Genomic DNA, 13550 nt, shown 5'->3' with positions numbered 1-13550 from the left:
TCTTGCTACTGCTGTGTCTTTACATGTTTGCTCCGGCCATTTTTCTCTGATATCCGGCATGGTGTGAATGGGTGTGGGAAGATCCCCACTGCCTCTAATGGAAACATCCCATTCTACTGGGCATTTTAACCCGTGGATTATTATAAAGATCAATTCTTCTTAAACTGTACTGTTTAATTGAAGCAATGATTTTATACAATGATAGTGTTAGTTTAGATAGGATTTTGATGATTGAGGGTCTTTAATAAACATAGTGAGAAATTGTGGTAGAGGTTAGCTTAGTGGAAAAACTAATATAGGCAAGACATGGTGTTGCCCCCACCCCCTGATAAATCAGGGGCTACAAAGGATAGAAAATAAGAACAAGGAAATGTCACACAGCTAGTTTCTCTTGAGAGGCCATAGAGACTGTGGCTTAGAGTAATGATTAAGAAAAACAGTTGTGTCCCAGAAACCTAGCTAGCTCAAATTCTTTTAATGTTGAGAGATGTGTTCACAGGTTTCAGTGTGCATCATAGCTAGAACAAAGCTTTACATATGACTTAAGGTTAGATTAAGATGTTTCTATTAATGGCTTTGAGGTAAAAAACCTTGAGAAACAATCTAAAGTTTAGAAAGACACATAACTGAGTGAGGGACTCGTTAAGGTCAGGGAACAAGGACAAAGCGGCCCAATTATTACTAGCTGACATCAGCCTTTCTTGCTAGGATTGGTTGGTGATCAAAGATGATGTTTAATTCCTTGTACCTATTTCTGCCCTCGGCTTCCTGATATAAAAAACTGTTGATGGGTGGGTACACACCCTGAGGATTTAAAGTCAAGATGACTGTTTTTCATGTATAGAAGTTTAGGTCTGTGATTCTTCTAAGATTCTTTATAAGATTACCTTTTGAAGCCGGGTGGTGGTGGCGCACGCCTTTAATCCCAGCACTCGGGAGGCAGAGCCAGGCGGATCTCTGTGAGTTCGAGGCCAGCCTGGTCTCCAAAGCGAGTTCCAGGAAAGGCGCAAAGCTACACAGAGAAACCCTGTCTCGAAAAACCAAAAAAAAAAAAAAAAAAAGATTACCTTTTGAGGGCTGGTGGTTGGTGGTGGTGCATGCCTTTAATCCCAGCACTTGGGAGGCAGAGGCAGGTGGATCTCTGTGAGTTCAAAGCCAGCCTGGTCTACAAAGTGAGTTCCAGGACAGCTTAGAACTGTTACACAGAGAAACCCTGTCTCAAGAAAATATAAATAATAAATAAATAAATAAATAAATAAATAAATAAATAAATAAATAAATAAAATAAAGAAGAAAGAAAAAGAGAAAAAAGATTACCCTATAAGATAAGTAATAAAGTGATTGATCCTTTTGCAAAATGCAGCCTGATAGCAAAGAACCAGCTAAGAAAACACCTTGCTTGCTTATACTCTGTTCATCTATAACAAGTTGCTTGGGTATGAACGTATGTGGGTTCTTGGGATAATTTGTTTTTCATCTAAAATACATAGGCTATTTAATCATGTAAGGGAAATGAGGAACATGTTTTTTTTTTTTTTACCTGTATTAATTGTAATCATTCACTTGAAAATAGAATGCAACCACGTTATAATTTTTAACTGCTTGAAAGATTTTGCTGGGATATGTAAGCTATAATGGAAAAAGTAAAGTTAGAAGAAAGACATCAAGTAGAAGGGATACATCTGGATAGAAGTAAGAAAAGAAATAACAAGCAGGAGAGAGAACGGAGAAAGACCCTGAGAGAGAGAGAGAGAGAGAGAGAGAGAGAGAGAGAGAGAGAGAGAGAGAGAGAGAGAGAGAGAGAGAGAGAGAGAGAGAGAGAGAGAGAGAGAGAGAGAGAGAGAGAGAGAGAGAGAGAGAGAGAGAGTGAGTGTGTTTACCTTCTCATCAGCCCCGGAGAGTTAAGTTTAGCCCCCCTCGCTGGCCCAGAGAATTACGTTTTACTCTCTCGGACAGAAAAGTCAAGTTGAGCAACGGGCCCCCTCGAACCCTGAGCTGGGTTCCCTCGAACCCTGAGCTGCTGGAGGCTGGTCCTCATGGCCGCAGTAGCCCAGCCCCAGTGACAGGCTTCCTCCAACAAGGCCGGACCTACTCCAACAAGGCCACACCTCCTGGTGGCCACTCCCCGGTGACGAAGCGTTCCGATCCATGAGCCTACGGGCCGTTCTTACCCAAACCGCTGCCATTCCACATCATTCCTGTGGTCCGCAGTTCTCCTGCGTATGCATGTATGCAGATACTGCGCTAAGCAATAGAACAGCCAAGAGCGAGAGCAGAGAGGAGGGGTCCTCCAGAGAAGAGAGGCACATAAGCACATGTTCATACGGTACTTTAGTAACTGAGTGCTGGTAACGGGGTGAGAGTACTGGTTAGTGTGACGGTGTGTGGACAGGGAAAAAATACAACAAGAGGAGACAGAAAGCTGCCTGCGAAGGTGGCTGATGTGCTGTATCAGGAGATTAAAAACACCTGCTACCCAATCTCTGCCCATAATCTTTTCCTCTGGAACACTGCCCTCAGCCCATTTTGATGCAACTCTCAACTCTGAGACTCCCACTACTTCCAAGGATTACTTGACTGAGTTGGCCACACATCACACCAGGCCAGTCAGAGCCAGCCGTGGGTTTGTTTTTTTTTTTCTTCCTGACATATTCTGTATTTATTCTAGAGTCATCAGCTGAGATGTCGCTAGCCCTCCTTGCCACTTGATAAGTAGACTGTGACTAGGAGTGAGAGGCTCGAACAGTGAAAAGTGAAAAGAGATGAAGAGTGCTGAGGGCAGTACATGAACTGGATTCAGACATAACTTAAGCCACTTGTACCTGCGTGAGATAAGTAAAGCCCTCTCTTCAAAAAATGTGGTGATAAATATTTGACAGAAATTTTGTTTTGTTTGTTTGTTTTGTTTTTTGAGACAGGGTTTCACTGTGTAGCTTTGGCGCCTTTCCTGGAACTCACTCTGTAGCCCAGGCTGGCCTCGAACTCACAGAGATCCGCCTGCCTCTGCTGCCTGGCTTTGACAGAAATATTTAACAAGGAAGGGTTTGTTTTGGCCCATGGGTGCACAAGTTTCTGTCCGCTATTGGCTAGCTCTGTGGACTCTGGGCTGTAACAAGATAGACACATCATAGACGAAGGGCATGAGACCGGCGAGACACGTACAGCAGTCAGGAAGCAAAGACCAGGAAGGAGCCAGGGCCAAGACACCCTTCAAAGGAACGTCCCAACCGACCCGCTTCCCCTAACTGGTCTCCACTTCCCACAGTTCCACCATCTCCCAACGGTCTATTCAAATTCTGATCCATAATCAACAGATTAAACCACTGAACAAAGCCAGAGTCTTCGAGGTCTAATCATCCCTGGACAAGCCGTCTCAGACTAGATGCGCACCTGCCTGGCTGCCTAGGCATCTATCAGTCTAATCAGGTTGACAATGAAGACCATAACTTCCAGCGACTTTGGTTAGTGGCCTTTATTTGTCCAGTGCTGGAGACTGAACTGAGGGTCTTGTGCATGTTAGAAAAGTCTCTACCAAAAAAAAAACTTTATCCCCAGGCCCAGGGACTTCTTTGAAGCAACTGGCTATGTCACAGAATTATGCAATTGGCTTCAGTGTCCATTAGGGGATCTTCTTAGGTTCCTGGCCTATAACATTATCATAGGTCACATTTGGCCCCAGTCAGCTTAGATGTGGGAACCACAGCTTGCTGATGGTCATGCCTTTTCATATGGTGCCATTTACTGTATTCAGCACTGCTAGACTTCACCTGACTTCCTCCTGCCATGGGAAGTGATCGTATAACTCATGTTGGTCATGGTGATTGGTTCAGAATTGAGCACGTGATTCAAACAGGACCAAACAGAATTGCTTGTGACACTTATATATGAACTTTGATAGGAAAGTCTTTTGTCTTTGAGTCAAGATCCATAAGGCTGTAAACTAGAAGCTGTGCACAGACACCCTCCCACCACACCAAGAGCACAGGGAGGACCAGAGGCAGCAAAATGACAGCCAATGAAGGAAAAAAACACTGACCCGCCATGTCTGAAATCAGCAAGACACTCCCTCAAAGACCTCATTTATAATAATTAATAGCAGATTATCTTTATTTCTCAGCACAGATTAAGATGAGTTTTGTTACTTAGAAAGAATTCTAATATATATTTATCAGTTTGGAGACTATAATTCTAATATATACATATATATGTATATACTATATGAAATATATGTATCAATCTGTGTTCTTTTTTCATTACTATGATACCAAAGGCAGGCTACTTTATAAAGCTAAAGAAGTTTATTTGGTTCATGGTTCTAAAAGGGGGGAGGTCTAGGCCCATATCTGGGGAAGGCCTTCTAGCTGGCTGACTCCTGAAACATCCGCAAGAGTTACGACGAAGCAAGAGACAGAGGGAGTGTGTCTCTCCCTCTCATTACAAAGCCATCAGGTTTCAATCACAGAGTTTCCATGCTGGTGATCTCATCTAATCCTGATCCTTTCCCAGAGGCCCCACCTCCTAACTCCAGAGTTGGCTTAGTGTTATTAACATATGACTCTGGGGATTAAACTCCTTGTATGAGTTTGAAGCAGCTAATCACCTGTAAACCACAGCTAGGACAAACATTTCTCTAGAAGGATTAGAGGTCTGTTCAATTTTAAAATAGGCTGTCTTTTTTTTTGTTTTTGCTCTGGGTTGCTGCAAAGCTTTACAGTTTTGTATAGCTACACAAAGTGAGGATCCACACCCATAGAAAGCTTAAGAAAGACTGAATTATTCTAGACAAAGCATCTTGCTTTCCAACAGAAGAGCTAAGTCTTCGAACTTTGGATGCCCTTTATAGATGTTACCAAGAAAAAAAATGTAAAGGCCAAGTTACACAGAATAGCATGTTTAACATGATGTTTTAAATACTTCAAAAGTACCTTAAAGAAAGATGAAGCAATAATAAGATGTAAATAATAAGATATAGATCTTTTTTCTTGTCTAGGATCTGTACGATTGGGCAAAAATACCAATAGAAATTTCAAAGCCATATGCATTTTTGAAAATAAAGTTTCTTATCGTGTCATTTCTTTTTTTTAGAAACAACACAACCCATCTGAATTATGTTCTAGTGGGCTTCTTTCCAGTGCAGTCTCAAGGAATTCCCTATATTTGGAAGGCAGGAAAACTTCCCAGCCAAGTCCAAGAAGAGTGTCTGAGACTCAGGCTTCATGCCTGGAGCAGATCACCATGCCTCCTGGCCCAGGATCCTGTGCTTATCTTTAACTAGAATAAACAGTGTCCAGGGTTCTTGTCTCTTTTTGTTTTTCCTTTGTTCGTTCATATTTTTTATGCATCTATGTTTTAATTTGATGCATTTAAATTTTTTGTTTGTAAACAAGTTTGAGGAGTTGAAATGATCGATTATAAATTATTTTACATTTAAAGTTTAGTACGTCACCAAATGCAACAAAAAGGTCAAGACCAGCCATTAAACATTAAACCCAAAGTCCCACCTGACCCATTCTTCATCACAGGGATCTTTGGGACACAGCTCCAGGGTCTTTTTGTGTACCTCCACACCTCACAGCATTTCCCTTTATGGGAAGCAGAACCCAGCATAAGGAGAAAACCCAGAGTAACTAAAGCAGGACAGGAAGGTGTGCTGGAAGGTCATGAGTGTTCAGAGCCGAAGATGCAGCCCAGGGGCCGGGAGGTGGGGTACAGACACCCGGGGAGCTCTCCTTTCACAGGGCAGTTGATAGCTCTGGCTAAATGCCGCCTCAGCACATTTGGCCCATGCATCCATGGGTGAATAAAACTACTCAAAATACAAAATATTCAGGGAGGGGAGACCCTGCATCTACTGACCATGTAGACATTTTCTTTGTCATTTACCCCACCGCATGTTTTAATTAACTACACAGCATTATCGCTGAAGCAGCTATCAACAGCAAGCCAGGGATGTTTCAGAAAGCTCAGAGGGCTGTGTGGAGGTTATATAAAGTATTACACCATTTTACATAAGGACTTGAACTTCTGCCCATTTTAGCATCCAAGAGGAGTCCTGGAACCAATCCCCTATGGATACTGAGGGATGCCTGAATGAGAAAACAGATGTCTTCTCAATTCCCCTTACACTCTTTACTACCACCCCTCCCCGTCAAAGAAGCTGCATTTGACTTACAAGGACTTCCAGCTCAGATTCTGTTAGACCAGTAGATGTTCCCAACACACACGGCTGACAGAGGCATCACCAACCATGCGTACATTTTCAGCCATTACCCGAAAGGCCTTTGCATCTTCCTTTCTACTGTGCCCTCTCCCAACATGGTTGTTTCTTTAGTTGCAATCACAGATGGAGGTTGACATTCAGATTCCAAACATTCAAACTACTTAGCCTCAAACAAACTCCTGGCTCTGATGTCTCTCCTCTGGTAATAACACAGGGATGTGTAGGGCTGCCCGGATTTCCCAGGGTCCGACGTGCTCTGAGCTCCGTCCAAATTCTCATAGGCTTAGTTAAATTCATGTTGTCTTAAAGGTCCCTTCCTAGTAAAAGCTTCTCTTGCCAGAGTCTAGAATTCTCTTCAAGCCACAGAAAAGGATTTTACTCACCCTGGTAGATGAACAGCTCTTTCTGATGAGAAGGGTCTGGGCAAGAGGGTAAACCCAGAGTAATCCTTCTTGCACAATGTGAAATCCACAATACTTGTATACAGATGCTAAGTCAACAGCCATCACTTCCTGTCCTAGCTCCTTATAGGCTTCTTTCTCCACTTTTTAAATGTCATGGTAAAATAGTCATAAAATTTACCCCACTAATCATTATTAAATGCATAGTTCAGTGGCATTAGGTTTGATTGTTCATTATTTTGTGTGTGGGCGGATGCATGCCACCGAGTGTGCATGGAGGTCAGAGGACTTGTGGGAGTTGGTCCTCTATTTCCATCATGTAGGTTCCAAGGATCATATTCAAGGATCAGGCTTGGCGGCAAGCGCCTCTTTACCCACAGCATCACCTCCAGCCCTGGACTAGATACGTTCATATCGTTATGTAAGCATCACCACCATGCATCTCCATAGCCCTCTTCATCTTTCAAAACTGAAATTCTTTACCCAGTGAACAACTACCTGTCCCATCCCACCCCCACCCCAGCCCTTAGTAAGTTCTATTTCTACTGGATTTCTAAGACATTTCTTTCGAATATCTTAGAAAAACAGTATATTTTATTTGTCTGGTCCATCAATCCAGGTTTATTGTAGAAAAAAAAAATCAGCTTTGAGAGGCTTCCCCTACCACCCCAGTGAACGCCCTGGCTCATTCTCTTGTAGTCTCTGAACCCGCATTAACCTAAGGTCTCTCGGTGGATGTGTAGCTCTACACACCACTGAGCTCTTCAGCCTTTTCCTCAGCAGATTGCCAGAGGAGGAGGAACGAGTGTACCACAGGTTGACAGACATGAAAAACAGAAACCTCAGGAAGTAGAGAAAGCTGGGTGTGGTGATGCATGTCTAATTCCAGCACTCTGGAGGCTGAGGCAGGAGGATCACAGGCTCAGAGGCAGTTTGGGCTGTAGAGCAAGCCCCTATCTCAAAAAAAGGAGGGGAGGGGAGAAGGTGGCTCTCATGAAACCTGCTTCTGTCCCTGAACCCATCAGCCTGCCTGTTCCTTCCTACACACACTGTCTCCACAAAATGAGTCAAGAGTCCACTGTGGTGATGTATGTTCTAGGCCCTAGGCCTGTCCCTAAAAGAATGCACATAAGTTGCCTTCCTTCTGTGTCTTAATCAATCTCTTACTTTGGGTCAAATACACTCTAAAAGGGTCAGGCACCGTACAATAAAGCTTGAGCACACATTGTGAATACTAATGGAGGTGGATAGTGTCCGAACCAGGGCAGGATGAAGGAATGCAAAGGGAAGGCGGAGCCTGGCTTTCTCTATGCTCCCTGCTCTCCCCACATGCAGAAGCCTGGGCCACTGCCACCAGCGACACTTCCCTCCTGCTCTGCGGTCTACTAGAGAGGTGAGGAGCTGGCTACAGGGCCAAGCCTCCTTGCGCTTGCTGTTCTAGCAGCCCCGCCCAAGCAGGAAGAAGCAGAACTAAGAATGTGCGGGCACACCTCGTTGGACTGGTTCAGGTCCTGCAAGGTGCAAGTCTTGAATGAGGTAATCCACAATGTGCAGGTTATTGTTCTGAGCTGCGAAGTGGAGAGCATTCATTCCTTCCTGAAGAGAGGTGAAGTCAGGATGAAGGCGTTAAATGTTTACCACAGAACCCTGGAATTCCCGTCCCAGCACCAGTGACCTGAGCGCCAGTGGGACCCCAGAACTCCCACCCCGGTACTGGTGAGGTGAGAGCTCATGTCCCCGTGGGACCTGCATACCTACCTGGCTCTTGGCTCTCTGGTCTGCTCCAGCTTTAACTAGCATGAGCATGATCTCGAAGTTTCCAGACCAGGCTGACAGGTGAATTACTGTCAGACTGTGCTTCCCCAAAAACAGAGAAGAGAAGGACTGATTACACAAATGAACGGCCTCAGCTAACACAAGCCTAGGCAATACTACATTATTGGAAAAATAAGAAGTAATTTAATATGTAACAAAAGTGATATTGTAATTCTATAGAGGACGTATAAGTAATACAGGTACAAGTGGGTCTCCATCTGAAGGAAATAAAAGGAAACGCACTACAGTATACTAAGAAATTATAAATACATACAACAGCACAAACACACAAACAATCACTATTTTTGAACTAGACGATAATGTGCACTTTCTTGATTTAGAGTTATAAAAGGAAAAATGGAACATAAACCTTAAACAAATGACACTTTCAAAACTCTATCATTAGTAAAGATAGATGGATCTCTAATACATGGAATGTTTTTTACAAAGCATCGCCAACAACAAAAGACAAACCTCAGAAAAGCATGCAGATGAGCCCGGTCTCCTAGGATACTATAAAAAAAAGCAAAATGTTACTGTCTAACGGGCAGTTCAATAAAAATCAAAATATGCGCCAGCCGACGGTGGCACACGCCTTTAACCCCAGCACTCAGGAAGCAGAGACAGGCGGATCTCTATGAGTTTGAGGCCAACCTGGTCTACAGGGTGGTTACACTGAGAAACACTGTCTCCAAAAAACAACCAAACAAACAAACAAACAAACAAAACACAAGGAATGGGGCTCAAGGTGAAAAGATGGTACAAGTTGTGCCTCTCTGTGCATGAATAAAGTTGTCAGATTGAGAGATTCATTTCGTAACTTCCTGACCTGTGGGAAGCTGTATGCTGAGTTGTTAAATCGTACACTGAACTAGCCAAGATGTGGAAGGAAACAAAGAGCCAGCACTTAACACTGGCTGTCTCAAGAAGGTGGCATCAGGAGGGGGGGAACAGACCTAGGCAGGCAGCTCAAGCTGTAGAAGCAGGGGAGAGCCGGTGCTCTAGGCGTGGTCCTTAGGGACAGTCAATGCCGACTCAGACTCTGCTCACTCCGCAGCTGCCAGGTCCTGTCATGCTGCTCAGCTTAGTTATGCTCAGCTGCAGCTTCACATTCCAGACCATTTTGATTTTGTTTTCTTTTGTTTCTGAGATAGAGTCTCACTATGAAGAGCAGGCTGGCTTCAAAATTTGCCACACTCCTGCCTCAGCCTCCCAAATCCTGGGATTACAGATATCCTCCAACCATGCCCAGCTGTCTTTTTCCTTATTGTTAAGGTCATGTGTATTCTTTTCTGTTTCCTTTATCTTGTCAAAAAGCAACCCATGTCTTCTGTGCATCATCTACGCCTCAAATAACTAAGGTTTTGATCCAGTATACAGGCTTGTTACATGTGCATATCCGAGTAAATAACCAAGAAATACAGGTCTGTAGACTTCTCCTGTTTGTGACATGGATAAGCCCCTTGGTATTTCTTTGGCTGCTCCAGACACTGTATTCAGGTGTTCTCTTATTCTGAAGAGAGTTTGGTTTGGGAGTGAACTAGCAAGTCCCAGTTTATTACTATGTAATTCTTAACCAGTGCCTCCTGACTAGGGGCAAGTCATTTCCAGGGGACACCTAGAAATGTCTTGGGATATTTCTGACAGTCATGACTGTGGGAGGCCAGCTTTTAAAGGTTCCTATGAGGAGAGAGGGATAGGAAACTTTTAGATAGAAAGATAGTGGAGAGGAGAAAGACAGAAACACAGGATAGCCTTGGGAGGACCTGGATCAAAATCCACTGGCTCCTTCTGTCTCCTCAAAGGGGCTTTTTATAACAATTCCAAGGGGTGGGACAAAAGACCTCCCCCTTGCTAGATCAAAGCATACAGCCAAGTGTAGACCCTTCCAAACACTTGTAACTATGCCTGTGGCCAAATCATCCCCTTATGCCATGTTGCTGGGTAAAGCAGCGCAGATTCTCAGACGCTGAGTAAGTTTTCACTAGGAAACCTCTGTGGGTCTCTACACATGACTCAGGGTGATATTGGTACTTAAAGGGCAGAGGGCAGGCATGTTGTTGAATGTACCACAACACACAAGGCTGCCCCACAGCAAGGAACTGCACGGTCCCGAGTGTCACTGCGTCAACAAACACTTCTTTCTGCTGAGAAACCTTGCTGTAAATGGTCATGCTCCATCAGACTTGTAGCTCAGCTCTCACTCTGCATAGAGACTTGGTGCACTCCATAGTTAAAACACCGATAAACAGAAAGCTTAGCGGTTTCTGCACTCTTCCTTTTACAGGGAACACTGTGACCCATCATGTTGGTTGAGGTTCTCTTAGGGGCACTAACCATGATTCTCCCCTGTCATTTAGGCTCCCATCTATCGCTGTTCCATAGTCAGTGGTCTTCTAAATCTGGCTTCACATATGGTCCTGTTTGGGACAGATGATAAATCACGTAGTGATATGCCCTCTCTTTCCCCTAAGAGATCATTCCTAATTTTGAAGTGAACAGGCTTTAAAAACCCCTAGCACGGGTTGTAAAATCTAAACTCTGGGAATCCAAGCAAGAAACAACTCGAGTTTCTGAAACCACAAATTCCTGCTGGAGGCAATGAATCACCATGTACAGTGTACAGACATACATTTCCCCAGAGCACCCTCCATGCCACAAAGTCTTGTCCTGGAGTGTAGGCAAGCTTGAGCCCATGACATGGGTGGCACTCGGCTCACACGCTCTTCAAAGTACAAAATGCTGGAAAGTCACTGATGAGCTCTCCCCATAACCAGCCTAGTCTTAGGTGAGGAGCAGTGCACCCAAGGACTTTCAAGAAAGCAGACATTTACCCTGGATTAAGAACCTCCTTTTATTTAGCTTATCTCAAAGCTCATGGATGCCACCCACTTTAGTCCTTAGTGGCTGAGCCATGCATCTGCCCCTGAGCCTCAGTGCCTTGAATAGTACTAGTATATTACAGTATTTATATTGCCCCTCAGTTTGACAGTGGGGTCCTTAAGACCAGGATTGTCTCATGTCATTATATCCATATCAAATATAATCATCTGAGGGTTGGTTTTTTTTTTTTTTTTTTTTTTTTTTTTTGGTTTTTCGAGACAGGGTTTCTCTGTGTAGCTTTGGAGCCTGTCCTGGAACTCACTCTGTAGCCCAGGCTGGCCTCGAACTCACAGAGATCCGCCTGGCTCTGCCTCCCGAGTGCTGGGATTAAAGGCGTGCGCCGCCGCCGCCGCCGCCGCCGCCGCCGCCGCCGCCGCCGCCGCCGCCGCCGCCGCCACCACCACCACCACTGCCCAGCATCTGAGATGTTTTTACATCATGGATTTTGTTTGTTTGTTTGTTTGGGGTGAGTGTGTGTGTGTGTGTGTGTGTGTGTGTGTGTGTGTGTGTGTGTGTGTGTGTGTGTGTCTTACATGTAGAGACCAGAAGTCAATGTCAGGTATCCTCCTCGGTTGCTCTTAACCTTGGTTTTGCTGTTTATTTATTTATAGACAGAGTCTCACCATGTAGTCCTGTTATGTAGGGTACGGCTCCAGCTAAGTTGGAGCAAGTGTCCTCCCCTCTGTTCCTCCCACCAAAAGCAGCTAAACTCTCTGGATAAAAACCCAGCTATCCGAGGACTCTGGAAAACTAATGGAAATAGGCAGATCGGGGAAAGTAATTCAAACTCATGAATACTGACAATCCTGAGGAAGCTGTTGTTTCCATTGTTTTCCTAGAGACTCAAGGTGGTTCCAATTCTGGAACTGGACATGGACAAAAGGGGACAGAAGGAAGCCCCTGAGGAAAGGAAGGTGACAGAATTCATGCCTCATTGCTCTCTTCTGTCCCTGACAGCTTAGGGGACCTGGAACATGGTGTGTGTGCAGGAGGGGTTAATTGTGGACAAGAAGGAGCTTGCGTGTACACTCCTGGACTGCGCCCTGGGCTGCACCTGGACAGACTCTTAACCCTGTGACAAACAGTTTGGAGAACTGAACTCCAGTGAAGACTATTGTCTAGGATCAGAGTGGCTCTGGGGACAAATCTGAACTGCATTACAAAACTTCTGGAAACTGGAGTGACATTATATAAAACTTGGTCATCACAACCCGTTTCTGCTCTGGACCAAAATCAACCCGATGGACCGCTGCCCTAATCTGTTTTAAGGTGCTGTAATGAGCTGTATAATAATAGCAGCCTGGTAATTAACAAGGAGAGGAAATAGGTTTGGCTCACGGCTCTGGAGGGTTAGCAGTTCAAGCTCAAGAGGATTCCTTGGTGAGCTACATCATACCATGGGGTGGGGGCCCACCCAATCAGGAACCCTCCCCTGAGGAAACAGCATTGATCGATTCGTGAGGGCACAGTGCTATGAGCTAGTCATCTCTTAAAGGTCATTATTTCTGCCACATGAATTACGGGGACATGCTGAAACCATAGAAACACCAGAACTAAAGGAAACATACGACCATAAAATGTCTAGAAGAAAAATATGAGAAATTTGCCATGGTTAGGAAAATTGTCCCTACATATATGCCTATCAGTCTCAGGACTTATTTCTAAAATGAGGAACATTAAGCCAGGCACGATGGCACATGCCTTTGATACCAGCCCTCAGGAAGCAGGGGTAGGAGGATTTCTGGGTTAAGGCTAGCCTGGTCTACCTACAGAGTTCTAGCTCAGCCAGTGTCATATGATGAGACTGAGACTCTGTCTCAAAACAAAAGGAACATCAAATTTTCATTTCATTAAAATTAAAAACCTCTGCTCTGTGAACACTAAGAAGGCAGTCTGCAGATACGAGAAAATAATACAAAATACGCACCTAAGGTTTGATCTGTTCTCAGAGCCTGTAATGAACTCCCAAAACTTTACAATTAAAGGTTAATTTAAAAGAAAGTAAAAGGATAATCAAACCCAGTTTTTAGAAACATTCAAAAGATCTGGGTGGGGATGCAGCTTGTGGTAGAAGGCTCAGTTGATATGTGGAAAGCCCTGGTACACACCCCCAGTACACACGAAAAATCTGAGCAAATGTCACTAAGGATGACATACATGGTAAGTAAGAGGTAAAAAGACACTTAACGTCATCCCCTAGTGGAGAAGCACAAACCAAACCACAGTGAGAT

The 13550-nt window shown here is 44.3% G+C and overlaps 1 protein-coding gene across 1 annotated transcript in view; it reads right to left on the bottom strand.

Moving 5' to 3' along the window:
* The window catches only part of Ankdd1b (ankyrin repeat and death domain containing 1B), a 59157-nt gene that overhangs the window by 32786 nt on the left and 12821 nt on the right, over positions 1–13550 (bottom strand). Inside the window, 2 exon segments of the mRNA XM_052743522.1 lie at positions 8112–8217; positions 8380–8478. Of these exon segments, the coding sequence (XP_052599482.1) occupies positions 8112–8217; positions 8380–8478 (205 nt within the window).

The sequence above is a fragment of the Peromyscus californicus genome, unplaced genomic scaffold, assembly GCF_007827085.1.
Source record: "Peromyscus californicus insignis strain IS unplaced genomic scaffold, ASM782708v3 Scaffold_18__1_contigs__length_77618521, whole genome shotgun sequence".
Classification (NCBI taxonomy): Eukaryota; Metazoa; Chordata; class Mammalia; order Rodentia; family Cricetidae; genus Peromyscus; species Peromyscus californicus.
Note: the sequence above shows the minus strand (reverse complement) of the source record. Positions and strands in the feature narration are given on the sequence as shown.